At 35.7% G+C, this 15,000-nt stretch overlaps 2 protein-coding genes across 5 annotated transcripts in view; one reads left to right on the top strand and one right to left on the bottom strand.

The window, feature by feature from the left end:
- LOC123517840 (RUS family member 1-like) overlaps positions 1-8,689 on the bottom strand; it is a 12,533-nt gene extending 3,844 nt beyond the window's left edge. The window contains exons 1-7 of one of the 4 annotated variants that reach the window (XM_045278349.1): positions 8,503-8,689; positions 5,329-6,075; positions 3,390-3,513; positions 2,857-3,017; positions 2,018-2,210; positions 1,127-1,245; positions 1-140 (exon numbers count right to left, since the gene is read on the bottom strand). The exon at positions 1-140 is cut by the window's left edge and continues 78 nt beyond it. In XM_045278349.1, coding sequence (XP_045134284.1) covers positions 1-140; positions 1,127-1,245; positions 2,018-2,210; positions 2,857-3,017; positions 3,390-3,513; positions 5,329-5,441 — 850 coding nt within the window. In that variant the 5' untranslated portion in view covers positions 5,442-6,075; positions 8,503-8,689. The remainder of the gene's footprint in view (positions 141-1,126; positions 1,246-2,017; positions 2,211-2,856; positions 3,018-3,389; positions 3,514-5,328; positions 6,076-8,502) is intronic. The other 3 variants (XM_045278347.1, XM_045278348.1, XM_045278346.1) reach the window with 3 other exon arrangements.
- A 356-nt stretch (positions 8,690-9,045) lies between these two features.
- The window catches only part of LOC123517824, a 70,160-nt gene continuing 64,205 nt past the window's right edge, over positions 9,046-15,000 (top strand). The window contains exon 1 of the mRNA XM_045278345.1: positions 9,046-9,119. The gene's annotated coding sequence lies outside the window, so the exon portion shown is untranslated. The remainder of the gene's footprint in view (positions 9,120-15,000) is intronic.

Below are 15,000 nucleotides of genomic sequence, written 5' to 3'. Positions count from 1 at the left end.
GTGCATCAGGGGCAGCCCAGGAGGAGAGGAGGTGCAGGAGACGAGGGCGGTTGAGGCTGGCCAGGGTGAGGGCGCGCATTGCCTTATAGTTGGCCAGGAGGTGCAGCCACACACAGATCAGGAAGGTGACCCAGGTGGTGCTGGTGGTGGTGGCTTGGTTAGGTTAAGTGTGTGTGTGTGTGTGTGTGTGTGTGTTTTATGTTATGGCCTATAGTGCCTGTAGGTGTGCTTGAGTATATGTGGGAAGTGCTGTTCAGCTTCCGCCCATTAATGGAACGGGCGAATTTATTTACTAGGGCCCAGATCACCACCCAAGCGCATCGTTGGTGTAACCCCTTAGACCCTGGGTATCCTGGTGACATGTAGGTAACTCTAAACTACTCGACAATTGGCAAAGTTTAAAGGTGGTAAGTGGCAGGATTCGAACCTACACGTGGATGTCTGCCCGATCCCATGTTCACCACCTTATCCACTACGTAATTTTTTTTTTTTTTTTTTCTTCCTCTTTTTTTTTTTTTTTTTTTTCAGTGAATACAATTGATAGAGTAAAAAAAATTATCTGTGTGTGTGTGTGTGTGTGTGTGTGTGTGTGTGTTTTATTTGATTTTTCTCAAGTGTTTATTTATTTATTTATTTCATTTATTTATTGAAGGAATGAGAGAGACAGAATAAAAAATAAAGTAACGAAAATGAGAGAAATAGACTCAAGTTTGAAGAAAAAAAAGGAAAAGAAAAAAAAAGAAAATTGAAATAAAAAAAAAAATTAGTGAAATTGAATAAAAATTAAATGAGAAAAATTAAAATCGCACTTTTGAACTAAAATGAGAGAGAGAGAGAGAGAGAGAGAGAGAGAGGGGGGGAATGAAAGTGAAGGAATGAGCGAATGAGTGACAGGATGAGAGTGAAGGAAAATGAGAGTGAAAGAGTGAGAGTGAAGGAAAGTAAAGAAAATAAAAACAAACATGAAAATGAAGAAAATTGAAATAAACTGAAAGAAAATGAGTGAGTGAATGAGAGTGAGTGAGTGAGTGAGTGAGTGACAAAATGAGAGAGAGAGAGTAAAAGAAAATAAGATTGAATAAGAGTAAGAGTGACAATGAGAGTGAGTGGGTTTGTGAAGGCATACCTGAGAGTGGCGGTGAAGAATGGCAACAGTGTGAGGTTTGTGAAGAGGGCAGCCAGGTTAACGAGGGTCTCCTGGCTCCCATCCTTAGCAGAGACGTCGGCCATGTTGTCGCACCTGGCCTGGGTGATGGGCAGGTGACGGGAGGTGATGGGAGGTGATCGGAAGGTATATGGGTGAGGGAAAAGTATGGTGCAGGTGATGGGCAAATGATGGGAGGTGATGGGGAAGATATGGGCAAATGAAAGGAGGTGATGGGAAGATATGGGTAAGTTATGGGCAAATGACGGGAGGTGATGGGAAGGTATGCATAGGGTATCGGCAGGTGAAGGGAAAGTGATTGGTAGGTATGTGAGAGATGATGGGAAAGTGATGGGTAGGTGATATGCAGGCAAGGGGAAGTGTGATGGGTAGGTGATGGGAGTTGATGGGGAGATATGGGGGCAGGTGAGGGAGGTGATGGGGGAAAGGGTTAGTATTAATTTAGTAGTATACCTGGAAATATTTGTTGATTTAATGTTTTTTTGTAATTTATTTATTTTTATATTTTTTTGTGTATGGCTGATCTTATTTCTTTCTTTATTAATTTGTTCATGTTTGTTTTAAGATTAGAATGAAAATATAGACACTGGTAAAACAAGGAAAGGAAAAAAAGTGAATATAGAATTAACAAAAGACAAAATGAAAACAAGACTAGAAATAAACAACAAAAATAATAGCACAAAATATAAAAAAAATGATAAATAGGTAAATAAAAAAGTTAAAAATATATAAATTAATAAGGTAAACTAAACTAACACATACCACCACCACCACCACCACCCTGCCCCACATTCCATTCACCACCCCACACCCTCACCTCACCAGCCCCCTACACACCCCATCACCCCTTACCTGATGCACCGCCAGGGCAGCCCGCGTGGATCCCCCTGCCACCCCCACCAGGGCCCCAAGCACCCCCGAGAGGCAGAGCACGGCCAGGAATGGGACGGGCAGCGCAGGGCCCACCAGACGCACCATGGAGTTTAAGTCATTCGTCACGTCAGCAAAGAGTCGCCATTGCTTGAGGTTACAGTCAAGTTGTGTTCTGTTAGAGTAGGTTAGGGTGTGGTTAGGTTAGGGACTAGTTAGGTTAAGTTACAGTTTTGTTAGGTTAGGTGTGAGTTGAGTTTTTATTTATTTTTTTTTCTATTTTATTAATTTTCCTTATTTCTTTTTCTTTTTTTTTATGAAAGAAAAGCTGGCTAAGGGCAACAAAAAATATAACAAAAAAAGACCCACTTGACTGCCAGTTCCCTAAAAGGTTAGTAGAGTTAGCCAAAAGTCAGGGACAAATGCCTTGAAACCTCCTCTGAAAAGAAATCAAGTTGTAGGAAGATGGAAATACAGAAGCAGGCAGGGAGTTCCAGAATTTACCAGAGAAAGGTATGAATGACTGAGAGTACTGGTTAACTCTTACATTAGGGAGGTGGACAGAACAGGGGTGGAAGGAAGGGTGGGGGAGGAGGGGAGGAATGCAGTTAGCAAGATCAGAAGAGCAGTTAGGATGAAAATAGCCGTAGAATATAGCAAGAGATACAACATTCCAGCGGTGAGAAAGAGGCTGAAGACAGTCAGTCAGAGGAGGGAGTTAATGAGAGGAAAAGCTTTTGATTCCACCCTATCTATCTATCTTCTGCTCACCCTCCGAACTCATCCTCACTCCCCATCACCCGCTCATCACCCAAGCTCACCCCTTCCAGTAGGCAAAGAAGATAGAGGCGACCATCCCAGACCCGTCCTTGAGAAGCCAGGAGAGGGTGGCGGCAAGGGGGGTGGCTGTCCCCTCCCCCACCCCTAGCCCCACCAGTGTTGCCTGCAGACTGAGGGCCCCCGCTATGCTGCTGCAGTATGCCTGGGGAACGAGGAATGGGGTGAAAAAAATGTTATAGGTTAGATAAAAATATATTAGGTTTGGTGATATTAAATTAGGTTAGGTTAGGTTAAGGAAGATGAAGTTACAAGATAAGTTAAGGTAGGGGGCATTAAGTAGAAAATTAAGTTAAAATAGAATAAGTTAAGTAGAAAATTAAGTAAAGATAGAAAAATAAGGTAGCTTAGGTGAAGTAAAAAAAAAAAAAAAAAAAAAAGGAGGAAAAGAAAAAAAAAGTTCAGTTAGGCTATAGAACACTCTCACTCCTTCAATATTGCTCACTGCCTCAGCCTCATTGTACCAGCACTGTACCATCTCACTGCCTCACTGTACCATCTCGCTGTACCACCTTACCTGCATGGAGTCCCAGAACTGGTAGTGCAGGTAATCGGGTGACACAGACTCGGGGTAGCCTTGGGGCAGGAACACCTCCCGCGCCCACCCAGCCACCCGCGCCCGCATCCCCTCTGCCCCGCCCCTGGGAAGCACACATGCATTAGATATCTTTGCATTTCGGTGGATAAAATTAAATTGAAAGTTTTTTTTTTTTTACACTTGTTAGCTATGAAATTATTGAAGCTATTGTTGTATATATAAAGTGATGTTCATTAACCCCTTCAGTTCTGGGACGCATTTTTTACCTTGAGTTTTGTGTACGATTAGATGATTTTGACATTAGGAAGGGTCTATGGAGGTCAGAAGATTAGTGGCCACAGTCTTCACTATTTTAATCCCCACATAAGTTTCTGAAGCTGTATAAAATCACCAAATAGTAACCAAAAAGAAAATTATACAACTATTTTAGACCATTTTATTGACGTTAGGAAGGGTCTATGGAAGTCAGAAGATTAGTGGCCACAGTCTTCACTATTTTAATCCCCACATAAATTTCTGAAGCTGTATAAAAATCACTAAATAATAAGCTGAATGAATATGAGAATGCATCATGGTACTGAAGGAGTTAAATATTTTAGATTTCAGGATATAAAATGAAATAGATTGGTGCTTTTTCTTTTTTTCTTTAATTTTCTAAGCTGCAAAACTATTAAGAGAATTGTTGTGTGTAAAGATAAGTGATGTCCTTTTAATAATTTAGCATTTTGTATATAGATAACTTGTGTTCATTTGATATTTTTGGATTATGGAGTATAAAAGTTAATAGAAAGTTCAGCTTTTTTTATATTTCTAAGCTGTGAAACTAAATAAAAACACTGAAAAAGAAGAAAACTAAGAAAATGCAGACAATATCACTTTCCATTAAAAAAAAGTCCATTAGAATCAGTGCAAAGGAGGATGTGCAAAAAAATACAAGGGATATTCCTATGAAGTGACACTGAAAAAAACTACACTTGCATTCCTTAGAGAGACGCAGGTTAAGAGGGGACCTGATAGAAGTACTGAAGTGGTATAGGGATCACAAGGGGGACATGAGCAAAGTTCTTAAGATCACTACCCAAGATAGAACCAGAAATAATGGGTTTAAGCTTGAGAAATTGAGGTTTAGGTAAGAAATGGGGAGGAGGTGGTTATCTAATGGAGTGATTGATGAATGGGACAGACTCAGTAGTCATGTTAGTGGTGAGTCAATAGGGAGGTCTGAAGGAAGATTAGATAAACCGATGGATGAGGATGATAGATGGAATTAAGTAGCTTTGTTCATACAGGGACTGCCATGTGAAGGCCGGACAGTCTCTTGCAGCTTCCCTCATTTTCTTCCTGTGTTCGTTTTAATTGATTGATAAAGATGGCAAAGAAATAAATTATAATAACCAACTGAAATGCTGAATCAAAAAAAAAAAAAAATTGAGAATAAGTGAGATTAGAAGAAAAGAAAAAAATGTGAGAATAAGTGAGAAAAAAAGAGAAAAAGAAAAATTATGTATCTTTAGTATCAAATGAAGCAAAAATTCATGAGAACAGTAAAGAACTAGAAACAAAAAAAAAAACACCAAAAACTTAAAAAAACAAAGAAAAAAGCATTCAGACTTCACTATAAAAAAAAGTAAAAACAATTAATAAAAACATGGGCAAATCTGTTTCCATTAAAAAATATATATATACAAAAAAGATTAAAAATACATAAAAAAAGGGGGCAAACCTGACAAAAAAAAAATTAAATAAATGAAAACATGGACTAATTTGTATCCATTAAAAAAAAAAAAAAACGAGCAAACCTCACTCGTAAATTGAAAAAGTAAAAAAAAAAAAAAGTAAATAAATAGACAAAAACATGAGCAAGTGTATTTCCATTTAAAAAAACATCAAAACTTTAAAAAAACGCAGATAATCTCACTTTCCGTCGCTGAGGTCAACACTCCTGAAGGTGGCAATGGAGGGGAGGTAGAGGTGGGCCAAGGGCTGACCTGACGGGCCCTTCCTCTCCCGGTACATGACACGCTCACCCATCCTGGCAACACTGTCCCTTCAACCCCCTCCTCTCCCTTCCTTAGCTGAGGTGGTTGGTAACACTGTCCCTTCACTTCCTTCGTCTCCCTTCCTTCACTTCCTTTTCTTTACTTCTTTCTTTCTTTCTTTCACTCCTTTTTACTTCTTTCCTTCTTTCCTTCCTTCACTTTTTCTTCTTCCTTTACTCCTTTCCTTCACTGAGATAGTTGGCTGGTAACACTGTCGCTTCCTTCCTTTCTTCCTTCATTCCTTTCCTTCAGTGAAATAGCTGGCAACACTCCTTTCCTTCACTGGCAACACTGTCCCTTCCTTCACTCCCTTAGCTGGCAACATTCCTTCCTTCCTTTCTTTCTTTCTTTCTTCACTCCCTTTCTTCATTTCATTCCTTCACTCCCAACATTCCCTTCCTTCCTTCATTCCTTTCCTTCAGTCCCTTCCTTCACTCCATTCACTGAGCTGGCTGACAACAATATCCCTCCCTTCTCTCCCTTTCCTTCATTCCCTTCCTTCACTCTCTTTTCTTCACTTCCTTCACCGAGATGACTGGTGACACTGTCGCTTCCTTCCTTCCTTCACTGAGATGACTGGTAACACTGCCCCTTCCTTCCTTCCTTCACTGAGGTGGCTGGCAACACTGCAAGGAAATTAATTATAGTTTTGTCATTTATTTTTAGTTTTTTGGTGATTTTTAATGCTGAAATGAAGGAAATATTTGTTTTTCTCCTTATTTTTGTTTTTTGGTCATTTGTGAAGCTGTAAGGAGGAAAAATTATTATAGTTTCTTTTTCTTTTCTTTTTTTGATAACTTGTAAGGTTTAAATGAGGAAAAATATTATAGTTGTCTTTTCTTTTCTTTTTTATGATTGACAAGGTTGTATTGAGGAAAATATTTGAGTTTTTTTGCCTTTTTCTTTTCTTTTCATTACTTGTAAGGTTTAAATGAGAAAAATATTAGTTGCTGTCTTGTTTTCTTTTCTTTTTATAATGAGGAAAATATTTGAGTTCTTGTATTCTTTTTCTATTTCTTTTTTTTTCTTGTAAGGCTTAAATGAGGAAAAATATAGTTTTCTTTTTTTTCTTTTCTTTTTATGATTGACAAGGTTGTATTGAGGAAAATGTTTGAGTTTTTTGTTTTTTCTTTTCTTTTCATAACTTGTAAGATTTAAATGAGAAAATATTAGTTTTGTCTTGTTTTCTTTTCTTTTTATGGTTGACAAGGTTGTGATGAAGAAAATATTTCAGTGTTTGTCTTATTTTTCTTTTTCTTTTCTTTCTTGTAATGGTTAAACAAGAAAAATATTAGATAATTCATTTTTTTTTCCTTTTATGGTTGACAACGCTGTAATAAGAAAAATAATTAGTTTTGCCTTCTTTATCTTTGGATGATAAGACAGTAGTGAGGAAAATATTAAATCAGTTTCTTTGCTTTTTCATTTATTTATATATTTTTCTATCTTATTTATTTATTTTTTATGTAGGAGGGACACCAGCCAAGGACAACAAACATGTGTGAAAAAAACAGGCCCACTGAGATGCCAGTTCCCAAATAGGATGAAGAGATGGACAAATGAATGGGATAAGTGTTTTGACTTGCAGTGACATGTTAGACTGATGTTGTCCTTCATTCTAAACACAGCAGTGACATAATGGTGATTTGAAATAATGGTGATAACAAAGCAACATTTCTCTGAGGTACAAACAAGATACCAAAAGATAAAAGACAGATAAAAAAAAAAAAATTGATATTGGTGTTCATATTGATTAAAAATTAGGTTATGTTAGGTTACATGGTTGAGTTAGGTTAAGTTAGGATCGGGTAAGTAGGTTGGTTAAGTAAAAATTGAAAAAGAAAAGAAAAAAGTTATGAAGTTAGAGTACATAAAAAAATCAATTAGGTTAAGTTAGGTAAGTTTAGTAAAAAGAAAGAAAAAAGTTAGGTTACGTTGAAAAATTAAGTTGTAAGGTTGAGTTAGAATTTGTTAAATAAAAAAAAAAAAGGTTCTGTTAGATCAAATTAAATAAATATCAATCAAATTCTTGAGAGCTGGTGATCTGAAATAATGATAAAAATAACAAAACCAACAATTTCAGGCGACACAGATAAGACAACAGCAATATAGAGAGGAACAAGACACACAAGTACTAAGAAAAATGCAAATAATGACACTTCAACAAAAGATAAGACAAACATACCACTTCTCCAGTATAAGATGAAGAAAGCAACATACCACAGCCACAGAAATACAAAATAATGACACTTCTATGTACGATAAACTAGATTACCACTTCTCTACCATAAGGAAACCAACATGTCATACCCATTGAAATGCAAATAGACACTTCTATATAAGATGAGGCAAACATACGACTTCTTCAGCATAAGATAAGGAAATTAGTATACCACACCCAAGATAACAGCAATATAGAGAGGAACTAGACAACCTAATACCTTGGAAATACAAATAATGATGATTCAATGTAAGAAGACAAACAAAATGCTTCTCTAGCGTAAGATAAGGAAATTTACACACCATGCCCATAGAAATACTAATAATCTAATCTGAAATAATGGTAAAAAAATAACAAAAGCAGCAATTTCAGGCGACAGACAAAATAACAGCAATATAGAGAGGAACAAGGCAAACTAATACCTTAGAAAATACAAATAATGACTTCAATGTGCGATAAGACAAACATATCACTTCTCCAACAGAAGATAAGGAAAGTACCATACCAAACCCCTTGAAATACCAATAATCTGATCTGAAATAATGGTAATAATAACAAAACCAACAATTCCAATAGACACAGACAAGATAACAGCAATATAGAGGAACTAGACGCACTAAAATGAAAAAATCTCTATAATGACACTTCAAGATAAGACAGACACAAGACTTCTCCATCATAAAATAAGGAAATTAACAAACAACACTCATAGAAATAGCAATAATAATAGTTCTACAGCTTAAAGACGTGGCAAATTTACAATGGGAAGGGATATTTCTAATGTTAAGACCCTAGAAAGTCAATAAAACATAAAAACAAGCTTAATACTCACAAGGCTTGACATACACAAACACTCGACCTCCCAGCCCAGATGTTGCCTGAATTCGGCTTATTTATTTATTTATATCCCATATTTGTCAGTTAAATATTATGTAATTGGCTGATTTTTATTGAATATTGTGGCATTTATTCATGTGGTTATTTTAGTTTTTAGTTTCGAGTACTAAAATTGAAGCGGGTTTTGGCTTTTTTGTATTGTTTACTTGGGTGTTCCTAAAAATGTCGAGTATTTCCCGCTTTGGTTTTGATAATGTTTTGTTCAATGACACCCGCATATTTTCACTTTAAAACACCACCACCACCCACAAAACACCACCAATACATATAAAAACAACCGTTAATAAAACAAAACACAAACCACGGACTAAAAACAAAAATCAACAACAAAAAACATTAATAAACCGAAAAAAACACCAGATAAAGAAACTAAACACAAGAAAACACTAAAACAAAACAGAAATAAAACAATGGGAATAGAAAAATAAATAACCAATAAGAAGAAAGAGGGAAGAAAAAAAAGCGAGAGAGAGAGAGAGAGAGAGCGCATTCAGTCAGTCAGCCAGTCATTAATGTGTTCGTTGGTGTGTTCGTGTCCTTGCTTAAAAATTTGTAAGTACGTACGTGTCCTTTTCTTGTTATAGTGTCCCCTCAGTGTGGTGGGGTCAGGGAGGGCAGAGGGGAGGGAGGAGAGGGCAAGAAGTCCAGGAAACGAGAGGAAAGGATGAGGGTAAGAGAGAGAGAGAGAGAGGGGAGAGGTAAGGCAGTGAGGGGAAATTGTAATAGGTATAGGCAGAAATAAGGGGGAAAAGGAGGGGAATAAATGGGTGAGGGGAAAATGGGTCAAGGTTACAGTGAGGGGAGTTAGGTTAGGTTAGGTAAAAGTTAGAGTAAGATTATTTCTCTCTCTCTCTCTCTCTCTCTCTCTCTCTCTCTCTCTCTCTCTCTCTCTCTCTCTCACACACACACACACACACACACACACACACACACACACACACACATTTAGAATCAAGATAAAAATGATTAAATAAAAAAAGAGTAACAGATAGAAAGATTACATTTATCAAGTATTAGAATGAATCAGTATTATTGGTGATGCTTATCTTATCAGTTAACTCCCTCAGATAACGAAGGATTTAATCATGGGAAGGAGGACTGGAAACTTTATTTATTTGTGTGTTTGGAATTTTGAAAAGAATATTCGTTTTAGTGTTTTTCCTCTTAAGATTTTGTAGTTGTAGTTGTGGTGGTAGTAATAGTGGTGGTGGTAGTAGTAGTAGTAGTAGTAGTAGTGGTAGTGGTGGTGGTTGTATTAAATTATTATTGTTTTTCTAATGTAGAAATGAATAAAGATAAAAATAGTTATAGAAAGTGACAAAAATAAAACAATGATGATAATAATAATAATAATAATGCTAGTAATAATTTAAATTTTTAAGAATTGGAAAGAAAAATATGTAATGTAGAAAAATATAATAAAAGAAAATGTAGGAACAATATTGATAAAGATGAGAAAAAATAGCTAAACTAAAACAAAATAGAATAATAATGGTAATAATAATAATGTCAATTTTAGTAATAGAAAAATATGTAAGAGAGAGTTGTAATAAATATAGCTTACTGTGTAAATGAACGCCTTCAATACTGGGACACATCTTTACCTTGAGATTTGTGTGCGATAAGACCATTTTATTGACATTGGGAAGGGTCTATGGAGGTCAAAAGATTAATGGCCACAGTCTTCACTATCTTAATCCCCCACATGAATTTCTAAAGCTGTATAAAATCACCAAATAGTAAATAGAATTATATTATAAGACTTTTGGACCATTTTATTGACATTAGGAAGGGTCCATGGAGGTCAGAAAATTAATGACCACAGTCTTCACTATCTTAATCCCCCACATGAGTTTCTGAAGCTGTATGAAATCACCAAATAGTCACCAGAATGAATATAGAAATGCACCATGGTACTTAAGGGTTTAATGACAATGGGGAGAAGCTGGTTATCTAAAACAGTGGTTGATGAATGGAACAGACTCAGTAATCATGTTAATGGTGGGTCAATAGGGAGCTTTGAAAGAAGATTAGACAAATTAATAGATGGAATTAAGTAGCTTTGTTCATACAGGGACTGCCACGTGTAGGCTGGACAGTCTCTTGCAACTTCCCTCATTTTCTTCCTATCTTTTTAATTGGTTGATAAAGATGGCAAAGAAATAAATGATAATGATAATAACCAACTTAAAGGTTAAATCAAAGTAAAATGTGAGGATAAGTGTGAAATATGAGAAAAAAAGAGAGAAAAGAGAAGAAATTAATGGATCTCTATTATCAAATGAAGCAAAAATCATACGAACAGTGAAGATGATAAGTAAATAAAAATAAAACAAGTGTAATTAATAACAGACTTCACTAATACAAAAAAAAAAAAATTTGGGATTATAAATAATAGAAATTAGTAAATGAAATAAAGTGGAAATGAATCTCTCACTTTCACTTCACTATTAAAGAAAAAGAAGAAAAAAGAAAATATTATGGGAACTCTGAAAATCTTAACAAAAGGAAGATGAAAAATAAAGAATATAAGAAAATAATAAAGAAATGAAATAAAGTAGAATGAAAGATGAATTGAATTTGGAAAGGAAGATGAAAAATAAAGAATAAGAAAAGATAAAGAAATTGAATAAAGTAAAATGAAAAACAAAATATGATGAAGAAAGAGAGAGAGAGAAAAAAAATATTGGAATTCAGAAATCCTAACTAAATAAGGAAGGTGAAAAATAAGAAATAAGAAAATAATAAAGAAATAAAATAAAATAGAATGAAAGACAAAGATGATGATGGAAAGAAAAAGAAAAATATTATTGGAGCTCAGAAATCCTAAGAAAATAAAGGTGAAAAATTAGAAAATAAAGAATAATAAAGAAATTAAATAAAGTAAATGAAAGACAGAAGAAGAAGAAGAAGAAGAAGAAGAAAAAAGGAAGAATAATATTATTGGAACTCTGAAATGTTAACAAAAGGAGGAAGATGAAAAGAACAGAGTCACACATATTTTTAGAACACTGTCATAGGGTACAAGAAAGTGCTATGCTGGCCCCTCATAGAAAAAGAGTTACACATGATGATGAAAGAGGATGTGATAATAATGTTATTCTATATTTCATTACTTTTTTTCTTTCTCTTTTTTAGTTTTTTTTTTTTCTCTAAAGGAAGTGATGTATTCTCCTTCCTCTCTTATTGTTGTTGTTGTTTCTATTTGTTTTCCCATTTTTCGTAATTACTTCTACGAATTTTTTGCCCAACTTGTGAATAAAATTAGGGATGAGCACACACACACACACACACACACACACACACACACACACACACACACACACACACACACACACACTCACTCGGTAGCTCAGTGGTTAGAGCGCTGGCTTCACAAGCCAGATGACCGGGGTTCGATTCCCCGGCCTGGTGGAGATATTTGGGTGTGTCTCCTTTGACGTGTAGGTGGTGTTCACCTAGCAGTGAGTAGGTAGGGGATGTAAATCGAGGAGTTGTGACATTGTTGTCCCGGTGTGTGGTGTGTGCCTGGTCTCAGGCCTAGCCCAAGATCGGAAATAATGAGCTCTGAGCTCGTTCCGTAGGGTAACGTCTGGCTGTCTCGGCAGAGACTGCAGCAGATCAAACAGTGAAACACACACCATTGTTTTGTTGAATGAAATCACCTTTTTGTCTACAAGTCATGTTATGTGTAAAAGTAGAAATGATGTCGAGATTTTATGTAAATATATGAAATGCACTTTTTGAACTCTTGACTTCTCTCTCCTTCTCCTTCTCTTCTTTCTCCTTCTCCTCCTCCTCCTCCTCCTCCTCCTCCTCCTCCTCCTCCTCCTTCTTCTTCATCATCATGACATTTATCTTTATTTATTGGGTTAGAGAAATTTATTTGTTGTTTATGATTTACTTGTCTTATTTTATCTATATTTATTTATTTATTTGTTTGTTTATCTTCCACTGGTCCTTTAACCTAACCTGAATTTTCCTTGTTTCTTTTTTTTTTTCCTCCTTTTTTTTCCCCCTTGTCATGTCCTCCACCACAGTGTTTCCTGGTTCCAATCCCCTACTCCGAACACTCTGCTCTCTCACCTCCACTATTTTCAAGGGTCACAGAGATAGTTAGTGAGATTTTCAAGTGTTTTTCCAGTTGATGATGTAGAAATGTAGTCACTCTGCCTCTATAACCATAACAACACCTTAAAAAACTTGTGTAAATTTAGATAAGAGGTTTTCAAGAGTGTTTTTCCTGTTGACAATGTAGAAATGTTGTCACTCTGCCTCTATAACCATAACAACACCTTAAAAAACTTGTGTAAATTTAGATAAGAGGTTTTCAAGAGTGTTTTTCCTGTTGACAATGTAGAAATGGTGTCACTCCGCCTGTAGAACCATAACAACACCTTAAAAAACTTGTGTAAATTTAGATAAGAGATTTTCAAGAGTGTTTTTCCTGTTGATGATGTAGAAATGTTGTCACTCTGCCTCTATAACCATAACAACACCTTAAAAAACTTGTGTAAATTTAGATAAGAGGTTTTCAAGAGTGTTTTTCCTGTTGACAATGTAGAAATGGTGTCACTCTGCCTCTATAACCATAACACCTTAAAAAACTTGTGTAGATTTAGATAAGAGATTTTCAAGAGTGTTTTTCCTGTTGACAATGTAGAAATGGTGTCACTCTGCCTCTAGAACCATAACAACACCTTAAAAAACTTGTGTAAATTTAGATAAGAGGTTTTCAAGAGTGTTTTTCCTGTTGACAATGTAGAAATGGTGTCACTCTGCCTGTAGAACCATAACACCTTAAAAAACTTGTGTACATTTAGATAAGGCCTGTTGAAATAGAGAGGGTGAAGTACAGAAGTGTTTTAGATCACCAGCCTAAATCTCCTACTTAGAAACACTTTGCTCTCATCACAACTAGTTTCAAGGGTCACAGAGATGGTTGGTGAGGTTTTCAAGAGTGTTTTTCCTGTTAATAATGCAGAATTCTCGTCACTCTGCCTCTAGAACTGAAAAAAAAAACCCTTAAAGAACTTGTGTAAATTTAGAGTTTTGAGAGTACCAGCTTAAGTCATCCCCTAACCCAGTGGTTCTCAAACTTTTTCTGATCGAGTACCACTGTGAGGTGTGGTACAGTGATACAGTGGTACAGTCCTTGTGTACCACCTAGTTCCATTTTTACCTTAAGATTTGTGTATGGTTAGACGATTTTATTGACATTAGGAAGGGTCTATGGAGGTCAGAAGATTAATGGCCACAGTCTTCAGTATTTTAATCCCTACATGAGTTTCCGAAGCTGTATAAGATTACCAAATTGATTAATGGGATTTCAGGTCATTGCAATAGGGAAAAATTGTTAGAGATAAAAGCTGTATTGAGGGACTAATAACCCCTTCATTCTAGTTACTATTTGGTGATTTTATTCATACAGCTTCAGAAACTTATGGGTTGATTAAGATAATGACTGTGACCATTAATCTTCTGACCTCCATAAACCCTTCCTAATGTCAATAAAATGGTCTAATCACACTCAAAACTCAATCAAAATAATGAAGACTGTGGCCATTAATCTTCTGACCTCCATAAACCCTTCCTAATGTCAATAAAATGGTCTAATTACACAAAAATCAAGGTAAAATTGCATCTCAGTACTGAAGGGGTTAATATTACAGAAGAAGAGAAGCAGTAGTGTGTAGTGAGGTGAAGTATTAGGAATTAGAATCACTTTATATTTTCTTAACCTTGTGATATTCTGGTGAACGAAAGGAGTCATTATAGCAAGAAGGGGTTCCGAGGAATGGAAAACTCTATACTGGTGTTTTCCTTCTAAAGAAAGGAAAATGAAGGAAAATTAGTGAGAGAGGAAATGCCCTTTTTGATGATGATGATAAGGATGATGAGAGAAGAATCCAAGGAGGAGGAGGAGGAGGAAGATTAAGTATTGATAAAGAAAAACAAGAAGAGGAAGAGGAGGAGGAGGATTAGGTACTGATAAAAGTAAGAACAGGAGGAAGAGGAAGAAAATGAGTTAGTTTTGAGTGTGAAACCGAAAAAAAAAGCCTAAAACTTTCTATAAACAACTGTGAAATCATAATAGAAACTGAGATTTATAAAGAACTTTGTGAAACTCAGTAAAAACAGACTTAATAAAGAAAATGACTAAGAACCTGAGTATTATTAGAAAAAATCACAAAATCCTTGTTAAAAATTGAGATTCACTAAAGAACAATTTTAAAACTTCATATATCCAACTTCCTATGACAACTTCACTTAACCCCTTCAGTACTGGGACACATTTTTAACCTTGAGATTTGTGTACAATTAGACCTTTTTATTGACATTAGGAAGGGTGTATGGCAGTCAGAAGATTAATGGCCTCAGTCCTCACTATTTTAATCCCAGACATGAGTTTCTGAAGCTGTATAAAATCACC

This window comes from Portunus trituberculatus, chromosome 6, assembly GCF_017591435.1.
Source record: "Portunus trituberculatus isolate SZX2019 chromosome 6, ASM1759143v1, whole genome shotgun sequence".
NCBI classification, from domain to species: Eukaryota; Metazoa; Arthropoda; class Malacostraca; order Decapoda; family Portunidae; genus Portunus; species Portunus trituberculatus.
Note: the sequence above shows the minus strand (reverse complement) of the source record. Positions and strands in the feature narration are given on the sequence as shown.